This window comes from Plectropomus leopardus, chromosome 12 (assembly GCF_008729295.1).
Source record: "Plectropomus leopardus isolate mb chromosome 12, YSFRI_Pleo_2.0, whole genome shotgun sequence".
In the NCBI taxonomy this organism is placed as follows: domain Eukaryota; kingdom Metazoa; phylum Chordata; class Actinopteri; order Perciformes; family Serranidae; genus Plectropomus; species Plectropomus leopardus.
In genome coordinates, this window is record NC_056474.1 from 22,085,818 (window position 1) to 22,109,231 (window position 23,414).

At 42.0% G+C, this 23,414-nt stretch overlaps 1 protein-coding gene across 1 annotated transcript in view; it reads left to right on the forward strand.

The window, feature by feature from the left end:
* Positions 1 to 206: 206 nt before the first annotated feature.
* The window catches only part of LOC121951284 (complement component C8 beta chain-like), a 51,849-nt gene continuing 28,641 nt past the window's right edge, over positions 207 to 23,414 (forward strand). Inside the window, exons 1-6 of the mRNA XM_042497550.1 lie at positions 207 to 291; positions 11,848 to 11,987; positions 17,021 to 17,119; positions 21,254 to 21,385; positions 22,319 to 22,438; positions 22,930 to 22,968. Coding sequence (XP_042353484.1) covers positions 222 to 291; positions 11,848 to 11,987; positions 17,021 to 17,119; positions 21,254 to 21,385; positions 22,319 to 22,438; positions 22,930 to 22,968 — 600 coding nt within the window. The 5' untranslated portion in view covers positions 207 to 221. The remainder of the gene's footprint in view (positions 292 to 11,847; positions 11,988 to 17,020; positions 17,120 to 21,253; positions 21,386 to 22,318; positions 22,439 to 22,929; positions 22,969 to 23,414) is intronic.

Consider the following 23,414-nt stretch of genomic DNA (forward strand, 5'->3'; position numbering starts at 1 on the left):
AACAGTGACGGAGCCTAGTTATCAATGCCGGGTTTTCATTTATTGAGGAGTACCAGACATCTCATCATGGATTTGAATGAGATTTTCTGCTCCAAAGAGCGACTGTAAGAGAGACTGGAGTGTGGGGGAATTGGACACTGGGTGTTTGGAAGGATCAGCTAGTGTGCTGCTAACCCATGGTGGATCTGCTGTGAGCAGGACAAGGGACCCAGCAGTGGAGGATGTCAGCGGAGGCCGAGCTCCAGCCGGGTGTCAAAACCAGCCAGCGAAAGGAGTCCAGGAGGATCAAAGGTACGTGTGGTGCCACTTAGCAGACAAATGCATTGATGGACCAAATCTGCATTGTAAATTTTTCTGAGAAAAAAGTCTGATGTTAAAGCAGGGTTTGTACTGTCACCTTAAAAAGTCACGGAATTTGCAAATAGCTATTTCCTGGCCTGGAAAAGTTTTGAAAAACTAAATCTATCCTAAAAGGTTTTGAAAAAGTCATGGGAATGTTTCCAGGGGCCGTCGCAAATTTGAAAATTCAACAATCATTTCTGTTTTTGCAGTTTCTGGCTATGATAAAAGGTGTCAGTAGGTGAGATTCCATTAATCCTCATATTGCGCAAATTGAAATTGTGAATACAAAATATGCTTAATGGAAACACGTCAATTTAGAAAAAAACTCTTGTTTATCGCAAAAAAAGTTTTTACGCTTGCATGAGGTGGTCTTTCAGGAGATTTGAAAAAGCCATATTTCGTAAAGCTGCAATGGAAATACTTTGTTTGCTTTTATAGCTCATATGATGTACAACACCGGGTGGCAGTAATGCGACTTTATGGATGCCAACCGCCATTAAACCTAAAGAAGAAGAAAAAGTACAACAAAATCACATGATATTCTACAAAACATTGCTCGGTATGTGTGGACAGAGGAAGAGAGCGAGATCTTCCGAGAGAACCGAGAACTCTTATACGAGACAAAGAAATTGGTTGCAATATAAATAAACATTAGCAATGTTTTGAACATCCATCACCATGCTTCTTGAAATGTTATCACAAGAGGAAAGTTGCGTAACATTGCGAGAGAAGTCGCATAATATCACTCAGTGAAAGCGCAGTCACCTTGCAATTGTGTTTAATCAAAATTTGGGAAAATATCACTCAGGTTTTGTGCAAATCTGTAATGGAAACCCATCTATTGTGGTCATTTTTGAAGAAAACATGCACAAGGTGGAAGGCATGCTTTAAAGAAAAAAAGAAAAAAAGCCAGAATATGCTCTTAAAAAAATCGCCATTTTTTAAATCAAATGTTTTCTTTAAGAATCCCCCCCCCCCAAAGAAATGGCCCAAAAGATTTTCTTTAGAAACTGCCAAAATGTTTTCTTCAAAAATCACCTTTTTTTCATCTTTAAATCACCAAAAATTTGAAAATTTTTTAAAGAAACCATGCCCTCCAAAACCCACAGGCTCAAGCTATTTGAAACTGTTATCACCTAAGCCAAAATAAAAAACTTCCCACTGCTTAAAAGATTATTCGACATGCCTCCCCCTTTTTGCATTACCCCTTCTCCTCTCATAAATAACAAACACTCCCTTAGTTATTTTTAAATATTCAGTCAATATCCAGTTCATATCCTCTTCTGAATTCATTTTTTAAAAAAATATATATTTAAAAAAGCTACCATAAGGCAGTGAAAAAGAACTAATAAGGACTACTGAAGGTCATTGCAGAAAATCCGTGGTCTTGAAAATTTGCCTTAAATCATGGAAAAGTCATTGGAGTTTTTTGGTAAAAATGTGTATGAGCCATAAAGGAAAAGTACGCAGAAGCATGCAGAAAAGAGAGTCAGGACAAAATGGTTAAGTGGCGGTTTTCTCATGTTTGGCAGGCAGTAAACATAACTTTAAGTCATGTTTGGCTTGAGCTAAATAACGCTGGACTACATGGAGAGCAGCTTCACTCAGTCAAGCCTGTCGAGGGGCTTCCTCTCTCATCCCGGGGATCCAGATGTAGTAACAGCTACTCCATGTAGCCCCAGGGTTTGGTGGCACCATGATTTAGGTGTCATGGACAGGGTAATTCACACCCTGTCGCTTTGATGAACAGCATAAGTGATGTAATAGGACGAGGCATTCTCTGAAACTTCACTGGGAGATTGAAATGGGATTGAATTGGCTGAAAGGAGGAAAGAAGAGGAGATAGAGTGGTAGCAAGAATGAGATCCACAGGGAAGGGGGGGAAGGATGTGAGCAAGAGGAGGATGCTGTCGCGTTTGCCCTCCCCTCCCGCCATCCTTTTTTTCCCCTCATTTCTTCATCTATGAATAAAGCCACTCCAGCTAGTCCAGTAAATCTGGCTTCTGCAGGCTGGCTGTAACGAGGCCGCGGGGCCAGGTCCTCTGTGGCTGTTTCACTGGCCCTGTCGGCTTGCTCAGATAAATGGCCAGGCTGGAGGAGGGCCCATTGATTTGAGTTAAGTGGAGGGGGGAGAGCGGAGGGAGGGAGCGATTACACACGTGGCCATGCGGCTCATTGGCGGGGGCTATCAGCACAGGCTATCAGCCCCATGTTAATCACATGTGCTGCAGGGACCATTGTCACAATCAGCAAAGATGCTATTTAGATCCATATAAATGGAAATGGGGGGCAACACAGTAAATGCATGCAGAGTGCCAGGCAGCACAGCTAGAAGTGTTTGTGAGCAGGATGGGTCCAGGTGAAGGACACCTCTGAGCATCATGTTGATGTTATGTATTTAGACAAAGCACTGTTCGCATTCATATGAGGTGTGATTTAAAAAATAAGGTTGCCACTGTTGATTTTTCATCTTGTCAACCATTCCCATGAAAAGACCCAAAATCAAGCATGTGTGTATCTGTTTCTGATTTCTGACGACTAACGGCAAAGAAGGCTCGCCCCCCTGGCTCCGTGATTGGATAGTGAAATTATGTTCCTGGTTGTACAGCCAAAGATTGGCTATAGACCCAATCACCATGATGTCATGCTAACAACAAAAGTCACTTCGGCATAGAAAACTGGTTACTGTTTTCAATTGTGGAGATATGTAAATTCTGCAAACTTCTACAAAAATGACTGTCCGTCTGAATGGAGTCTGCTGTTTTAAATACAACAGCTTCAGATCCCCATTGGTAAGGGCTGCCCTACATCAAGGTAAACCGTGAAAATATTCTAAATATAGCATACACTGAAACTGATGTTGATTATTTCCGGAGGCCTTTTTTTAGGTGGCTTAAAACTAGTCAATTCAGACAAAGTTTGTTCTGTGCTGTTTGATTATAGGTACACGATGCGGCAGGTTTCTACCCAGAAATTATTGTAAACAAACATAGTGATTCAGTTTATTTAGGTGGAAGTGTGAAATGTGGGACAAAAGTATTGGTACTTGAAGGTTTGATTTGTACTTGTAGATATGATTTGTAGTTGTAAACTTGCTGTTCACACATGCAGTCGAGTTCTGTTTCAACTTTTTTCACCCACAAACAGATGGATGTGCAACTGCAGACGTTTTGTATCTGTAAACCTTGTGCACTCACCTATTAGAAATGAGTGTGTATAAAGGTGGTTGTTAGCATGATGATACATTCATTGTTAGTTTTGTTCTCTTTATACCTCCAAATAAAGCAATAGCTGTAGCTGAAGGCATATTCTCTTCAGGTTGTATGTCCATGCATCCATCTGTCCGTCTGTCCATCTGTCCATCTGTCCCAGTCTTGTGAACATGATATTTTAGGACCGCTGTGATGTAATTTCTTAAAATTTGGCACAAAAAGCCACTCGCACTCAATAATAAACTGATTAGATTTTGGTGGTCATAAGTCAAAGGTCAAGGTCACTGTGACTGTATATATCTGTCTCATTCCTGTGAATGTAATATCTCAAGAACACTTAGAGGGAATTTCTTTGAATTTGGCACTAACGTCCACTTGGACTCAACAAACTGATAAGATTTGGATCACAGATCAAAGGTTAAGGTTACTGTGACCTCATCTGTCTCATTCTTTTGAACTTGATAACTCAAGAACACCTTGAGGGAATTTCCTCAAATTTCGTGTAAATGACTACTTGGACTCAACTATAAACTGATAAGATTTTAGTGGTCAAAGGGTTAAGGACACTGTGACCTTGTGTCTATCTTGAATACAAGAATACAATTTCAAGTTCAAAACATGCCTGTTTGGATCAGGCCAATGGCTTGGCCTGTGGTATTGCCGCTTCCAGCTTTCTTGAGAACTGATCTTCCAAACAACTTCAGACTCGTCACTGCGGCTCTGTGGATCCAGAGTAATACACCTGTCATGACATAGTTGCATCCCCCAACAGTGCTCGAGTAAAGGTGTCATTTATGAACAGTTAGCTTTGTGGGATCAGGCTGGAAACAAAAGCGCTCATTCAGAAAGTTACATCATTGTTGCATTAAATGTTTGAGCTTGCTGTAATGTAACATCTCTGGCTTTTCTTTCTTCAGCTGTTCTTTAATGTACTGTAGCGAGTTAGAGGAAGCTGTACCCAACATGCCTTTCAGTTGTGTAACAGGGGGTCCCCTCTCAATACACTACACAAAGTGCGCATAAGGCAGTACTGATGAATATGTCCCATTGATCTCAAGAGCTCATACTCAACCCTTCACTTTGTTGGGCCCTCACTAATACAGCCGCCAAGTGTGAAGTCCTTAGATGAGCGATTGATAAGAAAATTCAAGGACAGACATTCAGAATAGGATCCCTTCTGATTTAGTTAAATTTGTTAATGATAAGCTAATCTAGAATATCCCCAGCCTTATCCTTTAATGCAGGTGCTGCTTTTTTAAAACATATTTTTTATTATTCTCTTAAAGAACATTTTTCAGAGGAAAAGAGAACAGTTCAGGTGACATGCACACACTATCTTGTGTTTTAGTTTAGAGATGTCATAGATTGTCATTCCTTTCAAAACCTTACAGCAGAAACTCTGACTGCCACAGTAAAGCCAAAGCTCCCCTCTATCCATCAACAGAATTGCTTTACATGCGTGACTTTGCTCTATCTCCATAGCAACTGTTGCTCTCCCACTGTAATCTGTGCAAAAAAAAAAAGATTCATTTCAAAAAGAGATACAAGGAATAGAGGAATAGAGGACAGAGAGACATTGAAAGAGAGGAGGGGAAGGACTGAGACACAGCAAACAGAAAGAGGGAGGGGAAAAAAAGAAGAAATCACCAGTCACCTCTCATACTGAATGTATGACATTGGAAAGATTGTAAGAGGCAGTACAAATAGTAACCATTTCGCCCTATTCAAACACTATTTCCCACATTTGACCAAATCATTTTCTGGTACGCTCATCCGGCTGTTCACCCCTCTGTGTCACCATGAATGTGGTAATAGCGCAGTGGAGCTCCTACCTAAAGAATGATCTCGCCCACCACCATCCAGCACACATCAATAACTCTACAGTGATTCAATGGTCTGCATTGACGATGTGCACAATGCCCCTCATTAACTCTGTAACTGCTTTCACGATCAGTCATTAAACCAAAACCTCGATCCGTTCGGTAATGCTGAAGTCGGGTGAAGGAATTTTGACATGGGCGCGGGTTGGACGAGGGAACACGTGCTGCTGTTAATGTTTGTAAGCGTGTGTCTGTGTGTTTGCTGAGGCTTATGAAAGTTATTTCGTGCACATGGGGGAGGCAGATGGCGGGGACAGATTTGCCTTCCTCAGACATCCATTCTCTTTACTGCTGCTTAAAGTCATCAGCCCCCTGCGCTGATAGGACGTACCTCGTGTTTTCATTTTAGGGACGTCAAATTGTCCTGTGCAGACAGGCACAAAATAATGGTTAACATTGTGCATTGCATGTAGGTGAACTCATGACTGAGTATGCATCGCTATACACATTATGGCTAGACTCATTATAACTCAATGCAGTGCGTGTGGGGCCATCTAGTAGACAGGGACGATGACAGGAAGAGACAGGCAGACACATACACACTCGGAAAGGTTCAAAGGTTAAGCTGCCTTGATGCCCAGATCCCCAACAAAAAGTTTCTAGTTGCCAAGTCCTTATATCTGGAGGGGCACTTCTGACTCTCCATCTGTTGCCATCTGTCCCTTCACTGTCCCCATTCTAGTGTGGCAAGGAGGAGGATGCAACACTGTGATCACAGACAAGCCCTGAAACAGTATGGAGCAGGGCGAACAGTAATTGTTCTCTCCATGGTCCTGGTGCAGGGCCTGTGTGTCAGGTGGGTGATAGTAGCGTTTGATTTGAGGCCCTCTGATGTCCTGGCACTTAAATCTCAGCTTCATTTTCAAAAAGAAAATTATGGTGTTTAAGTCTTCAGTAGATCGTTTGAAAATGAGGGCTTCTCTTAAAGCATCCATGGACCCTGCACATGAAACTATGATGCCCTAAGTAGCCCTCCTGTATCAGTTTTAGATGCTCAAGGATGGCATATCAATTTCTGATACATGCATTGCATCTTTTCAGAATAAACATTTTTTTTTTTACAGTACATGTACAGTTTCCATTTGTTAAATGCACATGGTTTCTTTTCAAAGTAAACTAGGTAAAAAAAATGTTCTTAGGTTTACTTCCTTAGGTTTAGGCAACAAAAGCACAGGGTTAGATTTAGATAAAAAAAAAACATTGTGGTTTGGCTTGAAATAAGTGTTTGTTAATGTAATGTAATTTCACTTGACAGGTCACATATGCCATGTGACATACATCACTCATGTAGCATGCTACACATTCTAGCACACTATGTTGTTTTCAGTCACTCGATTGGCCTTTGATTTCACACAGGAAATGAGCAGTGAGCTCCTGGCTGAATGTCTGGAGTTTGTTAGATCCATCCACCTCCCCTTCCATCCCACCTTCCTTGCCCATAGTATGGCAGTTCAAGGTACAAGGTACAAGATAATTTTATTGTCATTTTGCTTAAAAGTAGTTTTTTTTAAGTTGCTCATAGCCTCAAAAAATGCTATTGTCTGCTGCGTTTCATACTGTCACTACAGGGTGCTGTGGTGCTTTTCCATGTGAAGCCGACAGAGACTAACCAAGCGTCAGTATTTGACAAGTTTGGAGTGAGACCGGAGTAATTAAGCCAGAATAAACAGCTGGAGTTTTCAACAATTATAACACTTGTGTGTAGCGACTCTCCCTTTCTTTCTTTCTTTCTTGCGCACAAGTAAGCAAAAAACACAAAACAACACTTCAGAGACAACACAGTGTAGCTTACAGGTAGCCTGCAGCTGCACTTTTGGAGTAGAAGAGGCCAAGTCCTCATAGCTGTTAGTTTGCCAACACCTGACAACAAGCCAAGCAGTCCGTTGTTTGTAGTTTTATCTTCCAACAACTTTGTCCTTCCTGCTCTGTAAATCCACCTGCAAAGTGCCCAGCTTCAAGGCCGTCCATCCTGTGGAGCTAAGTGCAGCACACTATTTACCTCCACTATTATTGAGGTAAATGTGAACTTTCTGTAGTTTAGCTAAGCTTGTCTATTAGTCACAAGCGTATCGTCATTGTTATGCTATTAAAATATCATTGTATCAGTGACATAAAATGGTCTCCAAAAGACAACACTATCATTTATCGCAGTTATTTCTGGGACAGTATATTGTATATAAGGTGCAGGCGACAGGAAAATTTGGGAGGAACGAGAAAGTCCCAGGCTGGATTTTAACCCAGCATCTCAGACCACCAGGACTCCCAAACGGCAGGCATGTTGTCCCATGTGTAGGACACACTTAGACGCAGACTAACAGTAGACAATGCTGTAGGCATCCCTCTGTCAGACAAATTATAAGCATCAGGCTTATGGGCCTGAAATATTGTGAGGACCATTCAACCTTGGGTAATTGTAAATCCAGAAAGCCAGAGGAATATGTGTCACCCCCCCTCACATACACACACCTTCTCCCGCTCTCTTCTCCTTTCTTACAGTGTGTAACAACATGAAACAGCATGCCCCGCAGCTCTTTAGTTTTCAAATACAGCACACTCGCTTGTCTTGATCTGAACCCCGAGCACGTAGCGTACGAGTTATGCCACTGTGTCAAGACTCTCATTCGGTATGCAAGGCCTACTTTTTAGAGGATCTGTGCATAAACCTCTAAATCTCTCCTGAAGTGTTATTAGGGGAAATGGCGCTCTGTATGTAAAGAAACAAATGGCACAGAACATCTGGTTAGAGCTCATCTGAGAGAGCCGCACTGAATTGGACCAATCGTGTTTAAAATGCAACTGGAGCAACATGCATTTTACATTACATTAGTGTATGAGTCAGTAAAATCTGGATGGAATACATAATACTGTATGAATAGACTACAGTCGCTGTATGAGGGATGCTTTGAATAAGGTACAGCAATAATTGTCGTAGGAGTCCGCCCTCTCTTGCATCTGTCCTGCAGGGTTTTAGCAAAAGCACATACGTACATAGCAGTGTCTTTTTAGTGAGTTTGTCATCACAGTGGGACTGTTCATTTCTCAACATGTGTGCTGCGTGCATGCCAGGCTGCGTCTGGTTAATGTGCAGAGGTACACAGTGGCTGTATATAAGACTCATTATCCTCTGGCTTGGAAACAAGTCTGAATTAGACCCAGATTTGACATTCACTTGCTTAGAGACTTTAATGACTTGAGCATCGTGGAGCCCTCCCCCCCTTTAGAGAATTGTGCCCTCATGAATTAGTGAGAGGGTGTGCATAGCCAAGACAAGTGCTTGCATTCAAACATTATGATGTTTTTTGCACAAGCCACGTAATTTGCTCTTTTTCAATATTTCTAATTTTACTTTTTGATTTTTCATGAAAATTGGAGAGATGGAAGAAGAAATACGGATGTGTTCAGGTATATGGAGTACGGCAAGGGCGTAGGTTTTGTTTGAACATTTAGGGTTGACACATATGAAACTGGATGGTTTTGGGGGTAAACCAGCAAAATTTTACACACTTAAAGGGATAGTTCTGATGTGATGAAGTGGGGTTGTATGGGGTGCTTATTGATAGACAGTACATTACAAAACAGTAGATTTCAGTCGGCACAACCCTAGTTTGAAGAGGCAGGGTTGAGTTTGACAAGGAAGCTATGCAATGTAGTCCTACAAAGGGGTCAGCAACAAAGCATATTCTAGCCACCTTTAAAAATTCACACCTAAAAACATATTATCAGTATAACTGTATGCTGTATTGAGAGGTTTTTTTACAGCTTTGTCTTGCTGTCAGATTGTGATTTTCAACAGGAAAATTAAGCCATTATTAGGGCTGTACTGGACTGGAATTATGCCAGTTGAATTGGATTTGGCTGCTCAATATGAATATTGGAAGATTCGTGTTGTTTTCTGTTCAAAGTTTTGAAGTTTGAAAAGGCTCCGTGGGACATTCAGTGTGACAGGTATTCACGTAATATAGTCAACATACGTAAGTGCACTAATGAGGGGTTGTAAATGTGCAACATTTTTTGCTGACACTAGACATCAGACTGTATCGTATTAATTTGCTGTGAGCTGTAAATTCACCACATCTAAGCAGAAGGTCTCTCCTCTGCACCGCTGCCTGCATGTCTGCACTTTCATGTATCAATGAGTAGTGTGAAAGTCATGAGCACTCACTCTGCAGCAAAATCTGGAAACAAACAATCCCGAGAGAACACTGCACAGCACGCCAACCAGCAAACAAAACAAAAACAAAAAACGACTGCTCGACTTGAAGCAGTCTCAGTCAACTGAGGGTCTCTGACTGATGATTTGAATCTGTGACTTTCAAGGGGCAGCCTTAACTGTTTTATCTCTCTATTTAAACCCAGACTCTATTGAGAGAAACAGTGATTTAACACTGCTGAACACAGGAGCTGCTGGCCCACCACTGCCTTGATCAGTTATTTTATTTGTGTTATTGTGTGACTTCAGCTTTTAAAAGGATTATTTTGAATTCACCAAAGTCACACAATAAAACTTACTAACTAACTGATCAAAGCGGAGTTAGACCAGCAGCTCCTGTGTTCAGCAAAGTAAAATTGCTATTTTTTATCAATGGAGTCTGGTGGCTTTGACGAGAGTATGGATGGGGAACTAAAGCTGTTTGCAGCTTTCCTGTCAGAACAGGCTGTCTGACAGAAAGGTAAACTATGAAAATACTCTCAGTATAACATACACTGAAACTAAAATTGATTTTTTTAGGTGGCTAAAATATGTTTAATTGCTGACCTCCATGCATGGCATAACATTGCTTTGCTGCTGTGTCGGACTCCAGCCTGTTTTGCCAAACTTTTTTTCCTGTAACAGAATTTTAAATATATATTTCTAAGATTTACCAATAAGGGTTTCTGGACATTTTTTCTTATTTTTTATATCTAATAATTCCCCCTGCTACTTTTCAAATAATTGTCATCTTTTACTATTTTTGCGCAGTTTGGGGGATATTCTTGCCAATTTGCTCAAAATGGGTTTTTTTTTTTTTTGCATGTTTTTGGATAAATAAGTTTAAATAAATTTAATTACAATTGTGTGCATTTTCTTAATCAGTTCATGGTGTAAATTTCTTTCATTTTGTCAAAAAAGATGTTCTCTGCTACTTTCCTGTTTTTATTAGTGGGGATAAATGCACATGTTCTAAATGATCAAGGGGACATGTACCCTGCATTCCCCCCAAAATCTACGCCTATCAAGTATGAATGGCAGTACTTTGTGTTTCTGGGTGGAATAAGGTCATTTGAGTGTAATGTGGTCTTTGAGTGCAGCCTGACAGTCTCTGTTAGGGATATTAAACCGTCTCGCACACAGCTTAGCCAGCCACTTAAATGTGCCGTTAACTGATGCACAGTGCTGGGCTCATGACCTAGAATTGAGTGAGTAGGGCCTGAAAACTGTTATATTCTCAAAGGTGATGGTGACCTTGATTTTGCTATCTCGTCGTGTAAATGCGACGCGAGTCTGTTTTTCGCGGGCTGACAAACCCTGCACAGGTTAGGAGGGGATCGTTATACATTTGCACGAGACAGCGCTCGAGGCTCACACCCTCATAATCAAAACAGCACGAAGGCAGATAGCGGCGAGACAAAATGAGGAAGGTGTCGGTGTCAAGGTGGTGTCAGGGCGGCTGCAGAGATTGACAGACAGAATAATCAGTGACAGGGATGGGAGGGAGGATGGGAGGGGATGACATTAAAAAGCCTGAGGCCAACCAGACACACATTTGCAAATGCTCCACCCTGTGTCACACCACCATCCCACCACCCTACATCCATCACCCTGGGAGGGCCCGGTGGATTATGGGTGAGCGCTGGACCGAGATGATTCCTCTCAATAGTGGCCATTCAAGCTGGTGTGTCACCACCCGATCGCACCCATGGGAACTGTGGGCGTTGGTGAGGCGTAGCAGTGAGCACCCCCAGACTCAGCCACCCCAGTAACCTTCCACCCGAGTTTTTCTGTGTGAATGGTGTGCAATATGAAGGCAAAGTGTTCTCAATGTTCCAGTTGTTTTCTCATTTAGTCCACCGGCTTTGTCCAACTTCATTTTCAATCTCGAGTTCAATTTTCTTTCAATCTTTGCTCGCTGCTGCTAATTTGCAATTCATTCTGCATTTCCTATTCCATAAATATTTATACCGGAGCAGCCAACAGACACATGCACGCACGCACACACGCACGCACACGCACACACACGCACACACACACACACACACACACACACACACACACACACACACACACACACACACACAGTAGCCTCTATACCTCCAGCAGGGCCTGATACTAAAGTTGTTGGATTCAGTTGGGCTCCCATCCTTGTTTCCTGTGATCACTCGCTTTCATTTTCACCTCCTTATTTCTCATCCTCTCTTTCTCTCTCCTGCTGCAGGTCAGGACCGCAGTGAGGCGGGGCTTATTAAGCGTTTCCGTGGAGATGGCGTGCGCTACAAGGCCAAGCTGATCGGGATTGATGAGGTGACAGCGGCGCGCGGGGACAAGCTGTGCCAGGACTCCATGATGAAGTTGAAGGTACAGACTTCTTTGTGTGTGTGTGTGTGTGTGTGTGTGTGTGTGTGTGTGTGTGTGTGTGTGTGTGTGTGTGTCTGTTGGGGGGGGACATCATTGAGTCTCTTCACTCATCACAGTCAGATTTGGAAAAGGCATGCTCGGCCATGTCTGTATTGTCTTTTGAATGAGTCATGGGAGCTGTCTTGTCCTGTATGTGACTCACCGGCGCTCTGTAAAGAACTGACCAGACGGAACAAATAAAAGTCCAACCGTGTTACTCGGCAGCTCTTTGTCATGTAGCTACTGTAACATTGGCTTTTATATCTTTTGCAAAATGGATGCTGCTTTGTACTTTATTTTCCCTCTAATAGGCTGCTGTATTTTTAGTATTGCTCAAAGCTCTCCGCATTTATTCATACAGCTTTTTTGACCTTGGAGGCAAACTGGCTCCTCATTCTGAGACGCTTATATCACTTAAGTAGGAAATTTTCACTTTTTAGTGTGTGACTGCAACAACACTAACCCCCCTCCAATTTGTCTGCCTCTTGAATGTCTTCTCATGTCAGTCACAGCCTTCTATTTTTACAACAAAGTCCACAATGTTATACTTGTAGCACATATGCAAACTGTGATAATGTGACCCAGATAATACTTTAGCCAGTGTTCTTTACAGAATGTTGCAAGAAAATTAGGTCAAATTCAACCTCACAGTACACTGGAAAAAAGTCTGATTGTGGATCAAAGGGTTGAGTATTATTGAAGTTCTTCTGAATGTAAGTGTGTGGACTAGCATGCACTAAAACTTTTCGCTCTCATTCACGTGCAGTTCACAGTGATATCAGGCTTTAAATTTTACTGCTTGAAATTCTGAGTAATATTCATAGCAGCACATCCTTAATTTTAGACAGTGGTAGACTAGAGCAGTCATTCTCAACCTTTGTCGTGTCAAGGATCCGTAAAGTGATACAGATGTAGCTTCAGGGATCCCCAGATGAAAAGTTTTTGTTATTAGATCTGGATAAGACCAGAATTTAGTTGTCAGCATCCAGTCTGTTATCACTCCCAACTCATCAAATCCCGACACTCTGTTAGTGATGTCGGTGTATGACACTTACCAGGCAGAGTCAGTTTGTAAATCTGCCACTACCAACTATAATATTAAGAGCTGAAAAGTCCCTATAGGAGGGACAGGAGGAGAGGTGGATCGGTTCAACAAACCCCTGTCACCCAGGGGCCTGCTGCTCACTTTCTGTGAATTTTGAGCCCAACCATATTTTTCTCATCCTAATCACGTGCTTTAGTTGCACAGGGAAATAAACATTAAAATGTAGAGTTTTGCCTATGTTGTAAGTGTATTTTCAAATACTGGATGCATGTAACAAGTGTAAATTGACTGAAACTTTAAAACAGATGCAGGAGGGTACCTAACATGTCATATGTAGATGTGACAAAGTGGTGGCTCGTGACAAGTTTTAATGAGAATGTGTTGCAACTAAAGTTGAGAAGACAACGGCGGAGGAGGTGAAACCTGTGATAAGACACAGACAATCCTCTCTCACTCTGATTCCTAGATGTGCTCTGAATGTTGCATTCAGCTCCTTTAAACCAGTATAAACTTAATGCTGGGTGCAAAATGCCATCTCCTGCTGATTTTGTAAATGTTTTCAGCTGACTCTTTTTAAAACCAAGATCTTGTTAAAAGGGCCTCAAACATGCTCTTCATGGCTACACCCAGTACAACATACAAGAGACTGAAGGTAAAGCTTGATATCCAGGTAAAAGGTTAGTATCTTCACCAATTGACCCAACTCGACTCCGGATAAGCGGAAGAAAATGGATGGATAAATGTATGGATGAATAAAGAAACTGCATTGATCTTGTATTGAAAAGTGAATCTAAATACTCCTAGTTTTATGAATATGATGAGGGAAAATGTAAGACCTGACTGTCATTTATGCTAACGTAAACGTGTTCGTCTACTTAGCTTATACTTAGACATAAAAGATTTCTTTGTGACTGTTCCTGTTTTCTACATGAACTTGGACTAATATGGCATACGTAAATCTTTCTGTGATAACCACTTCATCCAAACTTCCATAAGCAAATACGCCAAGTAAACCACTGCAACATGTGGAGAAATCCCAAAGCTTGACAGACCTGCCGTGCGTAGTTACGGTTGCCAAGCTATGATTGGACACTTAGTGTTCAGGGGAGGAGTTTAGCAAGCTGTCATTTATCAATGTGACATATTACTCTGAATAAGAATGCTTCCTCTTCTCAAAAGTTTATTCTGTATCCTCTTAAAAGCCAACTTTGTTTACTGGCTCCAAAGTAAAAAGCAGGAAATACTTATCACTCTATTTGTTGGGGGAAAAAAGCAGCACATAAGCATCTTTGCAGTAGGTGGCTACGGGATAAATCCTCCTCCAAAGGAGGACGTATATGCATGGCTTTTTAAGCATCTTCTCACACTTTGCTGCAGCTTAAATGTGTGGGCAGCCCCAAGAGTAGAGCAGTATAGCCGCAAGGCAAAGCCTCTCATCACCCATATCCATTCCAAGTGATATGTCCAATAAAACAACTTTTTTGCTGCCTCGATCTGACATTTCAGCGCTGCCCTCCATATGACTCCCGTACTCACCAGCCACTAGCCAGTTACAGTCAATGGGGCAGTCGATACAGACCTGCTATTATCTGGACAGGGGATAGAGGAGGGGACCGGGTCTCTATTGAGCTGCCTCTCGTTGCCTTGAGGACTAATCCACCAAATGGAGAAGCCGATCGCTGATTGACAACATCTATCGACTCGCTCGCCCACCCGCCTCTTTCTCACTTACTTCATCTCTTCCTTATCCCTGTTGCTTGTTCTGCTCTTTATCCTCCTCTCTTTACCCTTCCCCTCTTTACACTCCCTTTATCCCTTCTGCTCATCCTTTTCTCATATGAATGTCTGTTTATGTATGTAAAGATAGAGGGATAGTTTTCCTTTAAATGGACAGTTTGTGCCAAAATCAAATACCTTTTGTCCTTATACGTGTAGTGCTATGTATCAGTCAAGATTATTTTGGTGTGAGTTGTAGAGTGTTTGCGATATCAGCTGTAGAGATGTCTGCCTTCTCTCAAATATATTGGAACTATATGCCATTCAGCTTGTGGTGCTCAAAGCGCCAAAAAAATACATTTGAAAAACTCAACAGCAATGTGTCCAGAAATCACGACCTGGTTACTCAAGACAATCCACAAACAGTTTTATGTAGAAGCTATTTTCTTTCTACTGAACTACACCCACCAACCACATCACTCCTCCCACTTTTTGTTGACAAAATACATAAAACGACATAAACCATCTTTGGGAAAATGATATAACGTGCACAGTTTTCAGTCAATGTGCCATCTACTAACAAACAGGAGGTGCGATTTATGACCGATGCTACAGCCAGCCACTAGGCGGCGATAAAGATGTTACTTACTACACTTTTTGGGACCTGTCACGGTGTCCATCTTTACATACAGTCAATAATTGTAACTAATCGTTCAATACTGCTAGCTCACCCATGGATGTATTAAGATAACTTGGTATGGCGTTGGAGAGGGTCATTCATTCCTTTTAAAGCTGCGCACAAAGCCAAAAAAAGCTCTTTTTCGGAAATATGAAATAACCCGAACCTACGGCAATGTGGGGCCCATAGAGCAAGTGCACCAGAAACTGACAGCGCCAGCTAACTTCTGGTTTGTCGCTCGGCCAACTTGAATGAGGATGAAATTATTTGATCTTGTGGCTCTTCTAGACTTTCAAAATGTTATAACATCAAACACGAGTAATTTTGCAGGGGTTTGGATGCACAAAAAAAGTATCCACTGATAAAGAGACATCCCTTTAAAAATGTCTAAAAAAGTCGTTTGGGCCCCATGGCATCACGTGATGGACCTCTTGATTAGATACACGCTTCTTTCTGTACGGTGACTAAGGTGAGTTACTGAGTCATGATTTCTGGAGAGAGAAATTGATGTTGAGATTTTCAAATGTATTTTATGAAACTTTGGGCACAACAAGCCGAGTGTCATTTAGATCCATGACATTGGAGAAAAGGCGGATATCTCTACAGATGATATTTTCAACACCTCACTCCAAAACAATCTGGACTGATTAATAACACTAGAGGTAAGAGGACAAATATGTATTTTTGATTGTCCCTTTAACATCTCCCTTTGGAACCAGAGCTTGATTGTGATTAATGCGACCTGTTACGGCTTGAGTATTAAATATTAGCTTTAAAAGAAAAAGATGTGAAGTGGAGTTTAGCTGATGTAGAGAAAGAGGTGGACCACTCATCAATGTAACTGGGCCTGCAGTTTTGTCAGACAAGCCGGCACAGCAGGCAGGTCTTTCTTCTCCTCTTATCTCCTCTCCTCTCTTCCCTTCTTCTCTCCTCTTTTCTCCTGCAGGCTTTGTTCTATGAAAGACATGTCAAGCACACAGGTCGCGTCAAATGGAACACGGTGGAAATGTTAATTGTTTTCTTTATTAGAGCTGAGAATATAAGAAAATGGGGAGCTGCCGAAATCCATGGGAAAAACGTACTTCAAAGGCTGGATTGGATGTTCAGTCAGCACTATGTGAAGTTGTCGGAGCGAGCCGGTCGGTCAGCAGCGCGATCTATTCTGTCAGCAAATCTCACCTTATTGTTGTTAGCTAGCACTTGAGTGTGTCACGTTGAAGTGCAGTAAACCTACTTCAAGAAAAGGGAGAGAAAAAAAGGGTGCTTGGGGAAAAAATAGGCCGCAATAATAATAAGACTCGCTGCACAAGTCGACGTGTGAATTCCTGTGAGAGTGAAGCTTCAAGAAACGGCACATGAAAGAACATTCTGTCCTATCACACTTTATGTAACTCCTGTCACCCTTCCTCCCCCCTGAAACCCCCACCACCAATCTCTCCCCCCCATCTCCCACTGTCACACTCACCTGAGTCGGAAGAGAAGAAGGCTCACTGTCTCTCACGCTGAGCTCATATCCTTTCATCTCCTCATGTTGTTTCCTTTAATCTCCTGCAGGGAATGGCGTCCTCGGCACGTTCCAAAGGGGAGCACAAGCAGAGAGTGTTCTTGACGGTCTCTTTCGGCGGGATCAAGATTTACTGTGAAAGATCAGGGGTGAGTAGCATGTCAGCGAGCGGGCCTCGTGGCAGAGCCGCACAGCCGGGCCTACGCCAGCTGCTGTACTGTGAGCCTACAGTATAGGACATCCAGAGGGCAGACGCTCGCACGGTTCAGTTCACCACGGCTGCCAAGGCCGCCATCTTGTAAGCCCGGCTGGCACGGTTGACATATCAGTGCAATACCTGAGCAGAGGGAAGATGATTCACAAGGTTGCACTCAAATAAAACTGTTGCTGCATGTGCCAAAAATCCAAATTACTTGGCAAATATCAATGCAAAATAAGTAAGGGACTGTGCTTTATTGGGTGTAACTTTGCTTTTTATGTATCATGACTAGAGTTCAATCTCAACCTGAGCCTGTGGGTTCAGGCTAAAAAAATCTTTTTTAAAAATAGATAAATATATAATATTAAAAGTGAGCATTATGCAGTTAAATATTTACTTAATATTTAAAATATAAACCCCACATTTAGTTTGTTTGAAGTTTTTGTTTTTTTTTTAATTTCTGGCTTTTTGCCTTTATTTGATAGAGTGAAAGGGGAAAGTAGGAGGGGATGACATGCAGTAAAGGTGTAATTAAACCTGCAGCTACTGCAGCGAGGACGCTACGCGGTGAACATGGGGTGCCTGCTCTACCTAGTGAACTACAAGGCACCCCAGTAAATCCCACATGTATTATAAACATACGATAATAGATATTACATATTCATTGATTGTTCGATTGATTGATAGACATCATCTCTGTTTTTTTTTTGCTGTTGCCTCATGGCTTTTGATCATTGACCGGCCAATGGAACAACAGAGGAGGTGGGGTTAAGGAGCTGTCAGTGTCCTGCAGGCAGAGAGAGAAGGACGGGGAGCAGTCAGGCCCTGCCGGGCCCTCTGTCCTTCCTTCTGCCCGCAGCAGGGAGCTTCTCTAGCGGCGAAATACAGCGTGGAGAGTCGGTGATCCACCAAGCTGCTCCATTTTCTGCTGGAGATGCATGTGGCTTGCGTTGCCACACAGCCAGTGTGTCCCGGGCGTTAGACACTGACTAGTGCTTTATGGGGGGGCTGGCTAGGGCTCAGTATTTCATGTGATGATCTTGGAAGGGTTGTGTGTGTGCTTCACTTCACACAGGCTGGTTTGGTTTGGTTTGTCTGGTCTCTTGGAACTCTGATCATGACCCTCCTTTACTATAAATAACCATATTTCACAGTTTCACAGTTGTGTGATTTTGGAGATTTATAAAGAAAACATGCCTTTAAAACACACTTGCTGCTTTTGGGGGTTCTGAGGGTATTTACAGGGTTCCCTGTAAAAAGACATTAAATTCATTCATCTTATCATCAATAAGGCCTTAATTGGCATTAAAATTTCCAATATCAATCTTTCAAAACTCTTAAAAATGCTGAGACATAGGAAATAGGATATTCTGAATCCTTTTTTTTTTAACGTTGAATTGTAAAATCTGAAAATAATTGGTATTCTCTATTTTTGAAATACCTACAGTTGCCTCTCTCATTTATGTCACGTTGGAATTAGAAAGTTTAATTTTTTTTCAACATTTGAAGTATTTTGTCTGACTTTTTATTCTGACATGTTAAAATAAACATTTGTGTAGAACTGTCCCTAACCGAAAACTTGTTTTTTTCTTTCAGTTTTAATTTTTTTTAAAATTTGTCTTAAATTTAGTTCAGAGTGGCACTAAAAACATCTCAAAAAGTCTTAAATCTAAGTTTCCATAAACTGAAGGAACCCTGTATTTAAAAGAAATACAAAATATGACCATGTAAAAGTTCCTCTCTTAAGGCAAATAAAAGAACAAAACTCCCTCCGCAATGCTTAAAAAATTATTTGAAGTGCCTCCCCCATTTTGCACCACCCTATCCCCCCTCATAAATAATGACCAGTCCCTAATAACATGCTTACGACCGGACAGCTTGCCCTTTAGCTCAGAGAGATTGAATTTGACAGCATTAAATTACAGGTCTTGCCTTTGATTTTTGACCCTCAGTAAGCTGGTTTAACACATACTAAGATTAGGGGGACGCTGCAGGACCTACTTAAGATCACTGAGGCCCTGTCTGCCTGCTAATGATAGCACAGTGAGCAATGTTATGGTGATGTTATGAGACGGGCTGTTTCCGCCTCCATCCTGGCTTCCATCCCCCTGGCGGACTCGGAGGCCTGCTGTTCTATTACAGGATGATCGAGGGGCTCGGCTCTCCCCCGTCCTGCGGCGTTGTGTTGGCTAGATAGGCCCACTCTGCTCATCAGCGCTAACCGATAATTAGCACTCAGTTCCACCCCTTAATGATCATTGCCGCTAATGCTAATTACACCACGGCTCCACCTCAGCTGTCGTTAGAGCTAAACTGATAATTATACAACGGCGTTTGTCCCATGGCTGCTGACCCCCACCCCACCACCAGCCGTCTACTCCCCCAAAAAAACCACCCATCTTTGATAATATCTCTTTTTAGTATGACTGGTGGTGATAGTGGCGTGTCTTTCGGCTGCGATGAAAAAGAACATTAAACCTCCTGCCACCACCAACCAGCTCCCTAGCTTTTTGACAAGCTCATTTGTTGTTTTGGAAATCATGCCCCCTAATGCTCCTCATTTTATTTACTGATTACTGGCAGTGAATAACACTCCACACTTAATATCCCTCTTGAGTTATTATGGGGAAACGGGGATCACTCCAGCGCAGGCCGCGTCAGCAAGCATTTAGATGGAAATACTTTATGTAAAGCTGACTTGATTCTCCGCTGAATCGAGTAGACTAGTCATATTAGTTTTGTATTTTACATTAATCTGAGGCGTTACTAGCGACGCTCCCTGCTGAATATCGGCTAATATTCAAATGAAGGCTCCTCCCCAGCGCCTGAGCTTATCTCTGCTAATAGTGGAGCAGCAAGGGGGTGTTCCTGAGTGACAGCTGAATTACTCTCAGTGTGTATATATGGGTGTGTGTTTATGTTTTGTGACATTTCTATTTTTTGAGTGTTTCAGAGCTGCCCGTCAGTAAAAAATGTTGGGGAGACATCTTACAGATGATTTTGAAACTGGAATTGCCTCCTGACTTCTCAATCATCAGTATCTCACATCCTGCTGATATCAAAGATGGACTCAGTCTGACAGAGCAAATATCATGCAACTAGATTACAAGTTCCCTAGTAATTATAGTGTGTATATATAGGGTACTGTGTAATTTAGATGTGAACAGCCTTGAACCCCCCCCCTCTGTCAGAGACTTTTCTGCTCCCTCTGTGTTGGTTGGTTGCATTTGGCTCAACAATATGCAAAGATGTTTAAAGTAGGTTTGACCTACTTTTCCTGCCAACACAGTGTACAGTACTTTTACTTGTGAAAAAAAGGCAGAAATGAAACAAGACATGTTTTATGCATCCTTAAAGAAACAGTTCACCCCCAAAATCAAAAACACATATTTCCCTCTTACCTGTAGTGCTATTTATCAATCTAGATTGTTTTGGTGTGAGCTGCCAAGTGTTGAAGATATCGGCCGTAGAGATTTCTGCCATCTGTTTATTATAATGGCCAACTGTATCACTATGCAGAAGGAGGGGTGCATCTACTCATAGACAAGCGGCTCATGCTCATGACACTGACAGATGTAAACATTAATGGCTTCCTCCTCCACTGAGCTGCAGCGTTATATTGCTCAGCAGTGTTAGGTGAGCTAGCAGCAGATACATGCTTCCTCCTGCAGGGTGATGCGGTTGTTGGATGTAGTTTGGTAGAAAAAAAAAAGTTTCTTTATGAAACTGCTTACAATAAGGTCTGTGGATTATCTTGAGTAACCAGGTCATGATTTCTGGAAAGAGACATTGGAGTGTTTCAGATGCAGGGTTTTTTTTGTGCTTTGAGCACCGCAAGTCGAGTGCCATCAAGTTCCATTATATTGGAGAGAAGGCAGAAATCTCTGCGGCCGATATCCCCAACACTCAACAACTCCTACTAAAGCAATCTAGACTGATAAATACCACTACAGGTAACAGGAAACATATATTTTTTTGATTGGGGGATGAAGTGTTCCTTTAAGGGGAGTAAGACATACAGTAGATTAAGATTCACCTGGCCTACATGGTCGTTCCTGTAACAGTGTACATCTCTGCCACGTAGGTGCTTATGCATCACCACTCAGTCCACGAGATCAGCTACATCGCCAAAGACACCAGGGACCACCGGGCATTTGGTTACGTCTGTGGGAAGGAGGGCCACCACAAGTTTGTGGCCATCAAGACTGCGCAGTCGGTAAGTATTTTTCCACTCTGCTAAGTTATTTAAGGCAAGTCAAAGTCATGTCTCAAGTCTTGAAGTGCAATTTCAAACTATTGTATTACCTACAGTAGATGGCAGTCAGCACACCGAAAACTGAAGCTAAGCAATGTGCTGCTGTGGATGAGGGCAGCAGCAAAACATATTTTAGCAACCTAAAAAAATGTATTTTCAGTTTTATGTGTTTGCTATGTTTGGAATATTTTCATTTCCACCAGACAGCAATTTCCACCAGGAACTGAAGCCTTTATATCACTCTCTTCAAAGCCAGACCGCACAACAAAAACAGCTATTTTACCTCACAGAACACAGGTGTTAGCGGTCTTCTGTTGCTTCGATCGATTAGTTTGTTTGTGTAATTGTGTGACTTTGGTGTTTCAAAAGGTTTGTTCAGATTCAATTAAGCTATTCAATAACACAAACTAACTAACCAATCAAGGCAGCAGTAGACCAGCAACTCCTGTGTTCTGCAAAGTAAAATTGCTATTTTTGTCAGTAGAATCTGGTGGCCTTTGGCTGCTGACCTGGTCCACTGCAGTACGTTGCTTCGCTTCCAGGGTGGTACTCCTGCCTGCTTCTCCAAATTAGGAGCGTACCAGCTGCCATCTACTGTAGATTATTGAGTGCCTATGGATGAGTACGTCAGTCAACCTCACTTTAAAAAAAATCTGAATTGTCCTTTTGAGATAATTTCTCAAATATGTAAACAACTTCCTGCACTGCTTTTTTACCCCTATATCCTCTGGATTGCCCAGTATTCCTTCTTCCTACATGTTGATCTTCCCAGGCACTACTCCTCATTGACCTGGATTTTATTGTTTGACTCCTTCCCTTCTTTTCCTGTGTCTCTGTTTGTATTTGTCCATGTCTTCTTCCTAATTTTTTCTTCTTCTTTCTTCTCTCATCCAGGCGGAGCCTCTCATCATCGACCTGCGCGACCTCTTCACGCTCATCTACGACATTAAACAGCGGGAGGAGATGGAGAAGAAGGCCCAGAAGGACAAACAGTGTGAGCAGGCAGTCTACCAGGTAGAAGCGCATTTTCTGCTTTTTTTCTCAGTTTCATTTTCATATTCAGGCGAGATCACACATTATAACTCAGCCAGCAATTCATTCACACAACGGAAATCTTAACACTTTCAAGCTTCCTCTGAAATGCGTCGCAGACTGTGTTTGTCTGCACCATTGAATTCCACGTTGAATATCTAAATATAATGGAAACGCAACAGGTTTGGGTGCTTTTTTTTTCTCAAAGGAGTCAGGTATGTGTGACAGAAAATGTATGCGTTGGTGCATCAGCAATATACCAAAACGCTGTTTCATTAAAAGGCAACACACTGTCAGTGTGTAATTATGCTTACTTGCAGGAAAAGACAGACTGAGATGAATGTATTTAAATGTTGTTGGTGCTTTCCGTTGTTTTTCCATTTATTTTCTAATGAGACTCTAAATTGGGCTGCACTATCTTACTGATGAAAAAACAAATTGTGTCATCTGCCTTCTGTCCCACCAACGCACAGACCATCCTGGAGGACGAAGTGGACGATCCAGTTTACCAGGTAGGTCTGTGGGCACACAGAGCAGGAAGGAAACACTGCTGACTTTGATGCTTTTCTTGCTTCACTGGTGCTGTTTTCACTCTTAAAGCTTGGAATAAACAACAACAATTAATCCTTAATTTAAATATCTCCTCCAGTCACTGATCTGCTTGAATTAATGATTCATGATATTCCACCATTCCAGTAATACACAGTAGACCATCCTAGTGGACAGTTTTGTTCAACCATTCAACTCCCATTTGCCAGTGCAGTGTTGTAAAACCATATTTTTTAAGTTGATCTGTGTCAATGTTCTGATTTCTTCCAAAGACATGCCCCCCTGACTGGTTGTTACCCCCTCCTCTTTTTGCCCTGTGCATTTATTTGGCTGAACATGACTTTTTTTTTCTCTGTGTTTGCTCACACTGAATACAGACAACACTAACTCTTACTCTGAATGCTATGTT